At 42.7% G+C, this 7,228-nt stretch overlaps 1 protein-coding gene across 1 annotated transcript in view; it reads right to left on the bottom strand.

The window, feature by feature from the left end:
- c2cd2l (c2cd2 like) overlaps positions 1-6,417 on the bottom strand; it is a 24,260-nt gene extending 17,843 nt beyond the window's left edge. Inside the window, exons 1-2 of the mRNA XM_046039488.1 lie at positions 6,137-6,417; positions 5,413-5,865 (exon numbers count right to left, since the gene is read on the bottom strand). Of these exons, the coding sequence (XP_045895444.1) occupies positions 5,413-5,781 (369 nt within the window). The 5' untranslated portion in view covers positions 5,782-5,865; positions 6,137-6,417. The remainder of the gene's footprint in view (positions 1-5,412; positions 5,866-6,136) is intronic.
- Between the last annotated feature and the right edge of the window lie 811 nt (positions 6,418-7,228).

Raw genomic sequence — 7,228 nt, 5'->3', positions numbered from 1 at the left:
ACATCATGCTTTGGGGGTGCTTTTCAGCCAAGGGGACGGGACAACTCCATCGTATTGAGGGGAGGATGGACGGGGCCATGTATCGTGGAATTCTGGACCAACATCTCCTTCCCTCAGTGAGAGAGCTGAAGATGGGTCGAGGATGGGTGTTTCAGCACGACAACGACCCTAAGCACACCGCCAAAGCAACAAAAGAGTGGCTCAAGAAGAAGCACATCAAGGTTCTGGAGTGGCCTAGCCAGTCTCCCGACCTGAATCCAATTGAAAATCTTTGGAGGGAGCTTAAAATTCGAGTTGCCAGGCGACAACCTCGGAACCTGAATGATTTGGAGGCTGTCTGCAGGGAGGAGTGGGCCAACATCCCTGCCGAAATGTGCACAAACCTTGTCACCAACTATAAAAACCGTTTGACATCTGTGCTGGCCAATAATGGCTTTTCTACAAAATATTAACATGCTGTTTGTCCAGGGGGTCAAATACTTGTTTTTCCTCATCAGATGGTTATCAATTTTAATAAATTCATATGATGTGATTTTCTGGAATTTTCTTTGGGATTCTGTCTTTCACTGTTAGAATGTACATATGATTAAAATTATAGATCGTTGCATTCTTTGTAAGTGGGCAAACCTGCAAAATCAGCAAGGGGTCAAATACTTTTTTCCCCCACTGTATAAGCTCAACAGGCTCAATGCTGCATACCGACTGCTGCTGCGAGCTCCTCATACCCTAGTTTGTACTTTTATTACACTCAAATGTAGCAGTCTGTACTGTATATTACAGTGTATACATCACAGTGATATCATGTATCTCTCTCATAGAAGGTATTGTGGGCTAAGCAAATCAAATACCATGATACAATTCTCCTGTTACTATAGCTAAGATCACAATAACAGCATGTCTTGGCAAGCCAGAAAGAAAGTTGAATGTCCATGGGTAAGTCATTTAACATTACCTGACTCACAAATGATGGCTGTAATGGTTAAAATAGTGTTGTATGTTGGCCAATTTGTTTGTTTCCCATTTACAGAGCCAGGGCTGTGTACAAACACCAGATTTATTTTCAGCGCATACACAGAACGGACAGCTAGCTGGCTGTGAGGAGATATTCGCTGAATTTGACAAAAGATGTATTGGACTACGATCGCTATTCCCACCTTTAATGTAGGTCATGAAGACAAACACTGTCAGACTTTAGTTAGTTTAGAATAGTTTGACATTTAGACAAATATGCTTATTCATGTTCTTGCAGAGACTAAGATGAGACAAGCAATACCACTCTCGTATTTATACGCAAAATGTGAAGCTAGACCCAACAGAAAGTTAGCTTTGCTTAGCATAAAGACTGGAAGAAGAGGGAAACAGCTAGCCTGGGCTCTGTCCAGAGGTTAAACTATCAGCTACCAGCACCCCTATAGGGATTTTTCCAAAGGTTTTTTTTTTACTACTAGAGCGGGGGGATATGATTGGAATCATAATCATCATATAATGACAAGAATTTTCTAATTATATAAATGTCACAATATGGTAAATCGCAAGTAAAATAATAATTAATTTTAATATTATGAACTGTGTTCCACTGTATAACATCAGATAAAACCAGAACATGCTTTTTATTTAAATGTATGTAAAATTATAACACATACAATACATACTAGAGCTTAATGATTTTTAAAAAAAATATGTAAATGCCATTATCCTGATGCTATATGATCAAAGTGATTATGATGTGATTTTTGCAAGGACCTATACCAAACAAAGATGTTTTCTTAACTCTCTAGAATATGATGAGTAGGCCAGGACATCTCTGCAGCACGACAATATTTCATTTAAAATGGTAATTATGACACAAATTTCACCTTTACCAAAAATTGCAATAGGCCATATTGTGATTTTGATAAGATTTCGATTAATTGTTAGGACTGGGCACATTAATGCGTTATCATTAATTATTTAACACCGACAATTTTTTTAAATTATTATTTTGAAAGTCCGTTGCTCACTGGCTCTGAATACACATAGGCCTACAGTCAAACCATAGGTCACAGGAGAGGTGTTGTGTGTTGATAGCCCGCAAATAACCCTCCCAAACAAGCAGCAGAGGCTTCGGCAGGTTCTCTCAGGTGAACAGACAGGGAGACAGCGCTCCGCGAGTGAACGGCAGGCGCTCTATGGATTGTAACCATGGCAATGGCTTCTGTGCGCTACACAGCCGTAGCCTTTTTAACTTTAATTATACATAGGCTAACTTTACCTGATAGGCCTGCATTTAGTTTTGCGGGGATGCTCTGCCATGTGAATTCCCTCCTGTTGATGTCCTGATAACTATTTAGATTCTGGAAACTCACAAACAGCGAGGATCAGTCTCTCTTCCAATGATTTGTGCTGCGCGTCGCGTACAAAAAGTTCAAGACAATTCAACTTCGGCAGCGGGCAGTTTCTGCTGCTCCCTGATAAAAGAAAAATGTTTCTGCTGATACCTGCTCAGAAAAAATCCCAAGAAAACTGGACTCTGATGGTAACTGATTTAAACAATCTAGATAAAAGGTAATTCCCTGGCAGTGGCTTTGGTTTAATATTTGATTTGATTACATTAATGTTTAAGTTGAGATTTACAAGAAACATTTTATTGCTACCTAACCAAATGTTGTTGCACTTTTGTGTATATAGCAGTACATTTAAATCAAAAGTGTGCATTACAATACTTTAGAATTCATTATTCAGTTTTGCACATAAAAATGCGATTAATCGCAATTAATCGCGAGAAGATTAATCGTGAGAAGATAAATCGCGATTAAAAATTTTAATCGTTGCCCAACACTCATTACCTGTATTAACTGCACCTGTCTGAACTTGTTACCTGTATAAAAGACACCTGTCCACACACTCAATCAAACAGACTCCAACCTCCACAATGGCCAAGACCAGAGAGCTGTGTAAGGACATCAGAGATAAAACTGTAGACCTGCACAAGGCTGGGATGGGCTACAGGACAATAGGCAAGCAGCTTGGTGAGAAGGCAACAACTGTTGGCACAATTATTAGAAAATGGAAGAAGTTCAAGATGACGGTCAATCTCCCTCGGTCTGGGGCTCCATACAAGATCTCACTTCGTGGGGCATCAATGATCATGAGGAAGGTTCGGGATCAGCCCAGAACTACACGGCAGGACCTGGTCAATGACCTGAAGAGAGCTAGGACCACAGTCTCAAGAAAAACCATTAGTAACACACTACGCCACCATGGATTAAAATCCTGCAGCGCATGCAAGGTCCCCCTGCACAAGCCAGCGCATGTCCAGGCCCATCTGAAGTTTGCCAATGACCATCTGGATGATCCAGAGGAGGAATGGGAGAAGATCATGTGGTCTGATGAGGAAAAAAAATAGAGCTTTATGGTCTAAACTCTACTCGCCGTGTTTGGAGGAAGAAGGAGGATGAGTACAACCCCAAGAACACCATCCCAACCGTGAAGCATGGAGGTGGAAACATCATTCTTTGGGGATGCTTTACTGCAAAAGAGACAGGACGACTGCACCGTATTGAGGGGACGATGGATGGGGCCATGTATTGCGAGACCTTGGCCAACAACCTCCTTCCCTCAGTTAGAGCATTGAAGATGGGTCGTGGCTGGGTCTTCCAGCATGACAACGACCCGAAACACACAGCCAGGATAACCAAGGAGTGGCTCCGTAAGAAGCATCTCAAGGTCCTGGAGTGGCCTAGCCAGTCTCCAGACCTGAACCCAATAGAAAATCTTTGGAGGGAGCTGAAAGTCCGTATTGCCCAGCGACAGCCCCAAAACCTGAAGGATCTGGAGAAGGTCTGTATTGAGGAGTGGGCCAAAATCCCTGCTGCAGTGTGTGCAAACCTGGTCAAGAACTACAGGAAACGTATGATCTCTGTAATTGCAAACAAAGGTTTCTGTAATAAATATCAAGTTCTGTTTTATCATATAGTTATATCATGCAATAAAATGAAAATTAATTATTTAAAAAAAAAAAATCATACAATGTGATTTTCTGGATTTTTGTTTTAGATTCCGTTTCTCACAGTTGAAGTGTACCTATGATAAAAATAACAGACCTCTACATGCTTTGTAAGTAGGAAAACCTGCAAAATCAGCAGTGTATCAAATACTTGTTCTCCCCACTAATTTTGCACCTGTTAATATCTAATAAAAAAAAAGTGGTATTTAGTTTAAACTTAACCATTTTTGAGTGTACTGAGAACATGTACTGGTGTTCAAGACATCTTTCTATCAGGGTGCTAAAACCAGGCAACGAGCATCTTGTTGAACAAACAGTGACCCATTACTTGCATTGTTAGGCTTAGCTCCTAGTGAACCCCCCCCCCCCCCCCCCCCCCCAAAAAAAACACAACACCATCACTGAATGAGCATTCTCCAAAGTGTTTACTTGAACATCTGAGCGGAGGTTTTCAATCTGCCGAGGTGAGGTGAAGCAGAGGGGAGTGCTGTTTGTTGTGCACGTTCTGGGGATTGATCTGACCCCTTTAAATTCCCAGCCAACTCATCTCTCATTCAGCGCACACACACACAGTTTCTAAGTGGGGGGTAGAGGAGGATCCATCTCCTCTTCCAATGCTCATAAACATCTCACTGTGCGGCAGACTTTGATTCACACACATCAAAGGAACTATTTAGAAGCAGAGAGACCTTTACAAACGTATGATGAGCCAGACTACCAACTGTCTGGGGCACTGACCACACAGACTTCAACACTGTGAAATCATGTGTGAAACAGTGATGCTGAAATATGAAAACTCATCTTCCACAACACGTCAGACTGGACTGATTGTTTTGTGGCAAACAGTGATGCTGTTATTTGTTTAGACTTGAACGCAACCTCGGGGATTCTATTTCACCTGCTGCAGATTTAATACAATTTCGTGCTGTTTGCTTAAATACTTACATTAGAAATGATGAGCTGCAAGAAAGGTGAGACAACCATTCTCCTGTTTAGAGCTATACAGTCTATGGTTTAGAGCAGCAACATTGATTCAGTCTCTTCCCAGTGTGATCAAACACATCCGTTTCCCCCGACAGGCTGGGGCATCAGGCTATTTTTATGAGGGTGTGGGTGTTCATACTGTGGTTACGCTGCCTGGTCCTCTCCGCTCTTATGTGCATTGATTCAGAGCTGTTACGCAAGCCTCTGCACCCCCATCCTCTTACCGATTAGACACTCCAGCTCCCACACCTCCACCTCCCTGCCTACACACACCTCTAGCACACATGGGCACACCAAGGAGGTGTTTAACTATTAATGCATGTGCTTAGTGGAGTAACCTTAGGCATGCTCTTCTACACACTGCATCATGTTTATCCAGCTCTCATTTGCAATACAATTTGTACAACACCTCCTCCTGTTTAGACCTCACATTAACAACTTACCCCATGCCTGCAGGCTTGCTCATTCAGAGCTTTGACCCAGGTGGTCTGGAAGTGCTCCCTGAAGGACTTGAAGGAGAACAGAGAAGTCAGCAAGCCTTTAACCCCGGCCTCAGATGTAGGTCCTCCATCCCGGCCCGGGCGCAGCTTCAGAAGGAAGCCCCACAAACTTCCAGCCTGGCTCTGGTGGGGCTGTGTGAGGGAGAGCCGCTGCTGACCGGCTGTGCCCCTTCTGTCCTGAGTGCCTGTCCTCCTGGCTCTCCGCAGCCGCAGCAGGGTCAGCGAGTACTGGAGCAGCCATCCCAGCACAATGAGCAAGGAGGCTAGAAAGAGACCCACCAAACACAGCCAGCCCAACTCCTGGAGCTCCATCACCGTCTCCTGGAGCCTCTCATATCACCAGGTCCAGATGGAAATATCGGGACTGTCAGTCAGGGCAGATCAGCTCCTTTTAGCCTGTGAGTGGCAGCAAAAGACAGTCAGGCATCTTGATTCAAAGGTATGGCTTAGGAATGCCCCAGAAAATCCAGCACAGACGATACAGCGAGATGGTGGTTTTTATCGACTTAACTTTAATTTGCTTGTTTTAGATCACGTCAAAACACCACTTTGTGTTTACATGAAGCAGAAGCCAATGCACTAAAAACCGCATGCATTAGCAGAGAGGACTATGCAGCGCAGGTTAGCGGGCAAAACTCAGATGAGCAAAGTGTGGCTTCATACCAACCTGCCGTTTAACTTAAAGGGTCCGAGCTGCAGGCTGCGGGTAATCGAAAGCAAGGCAACACGAAGCTGGCTTCTTCGTGGGGATCTGCAGCGCCAACGACTACACAAATGTGTTTGTCCCGAGTCATCAGCGATGTTCTGAATGATGTGTCTCTGCTGTGATCCGTCGATCCAAACAAACAAGCCTTCTGCTCTCTGCGTTAGTGCATCACAGACTCGAGTGGGCTTCAAATCTCCGCTGCCCGCTCCCTCCTGCCACCTATGTACCCGCTCTACAATGATAATATGACGAAGGACAGTAGCGGCCTACAGGTGGCGCCGCAGGGGGAGGACCGCGACAGCAAAGCGGAAGCGAAATGCAGAGCCTTCAAAATAAAGGCAGAAATAATAGAAGATTAAAAAACAACTCAGTGTTTTCACCTATCCACAAGGCTTAATAACTGACCATGCATAGCAGGCAATTGTTATTATTACTTACTATTTTTTTTCATCACTTAAGTACAACATAGGCATAGTCCTAGTTGTACATTTTTGATCTCTTTACATGTTCTATATCTATATTTATATATTTATGTTCATGCAAGTAACAAAATAGCGAGGAAAATTCCTCCTGTGTGAAAATGTACCTGGCAATAAACCTAATTCTGATTATGAACATTATCCAGGTCCTACATTATTACATAATCCTGTGGCCCTGTCTTGTAGAGAGCCTCTTAAACCTTATAATTCATTTTGTTTATCTGGTAAAGTTGTGTTTTATGTAATCTTAAAATGACTCCCACAACTTCTCCCACAAAGAAAAATTCTGCCCCAGATTTGCTCCTTTTTCTCTCCGGAATTGTCCTTGGCAGTAATTTTGATCAAAAAATTAAATATAACCACTGTTTTTACGTGACCACTATCAGTTGTTATTTTGCAGATTAAGCTTTTTCATGCAAAACAGATGATGAGCCTAAATGCATTGTTTTGATTTAAACTACTAAACTTCATTTATTTTCAACAATAATATGCCATTTACACATATCAGTAAGAATAACCCAATAACACAATATATGATCATGGTATTATACTATGAGTGATGAGCCACTTTTTT

Source organism: Micropterus dolomieu, linkage group LG23 (assembly GCF_021292245.1).
Source record: "Micropterus dolomieu isolate WLL.071019.BEF.003 ecotype Adirondacks linkage group LG23, ASM2129224v1, whole genome shotgun sequence".
NCBI lineage: Eukaryota > Metazoa > Chordata > Actinopteri > Centrarchiformes > Centrarchidae > Micropterus > Micropterus dolomieu.
The sequence above is the reverse complement of the archived record's forward strand: the minus strand, read 5'-3'. Positions and strand labels throughout refer to the sequence as shown.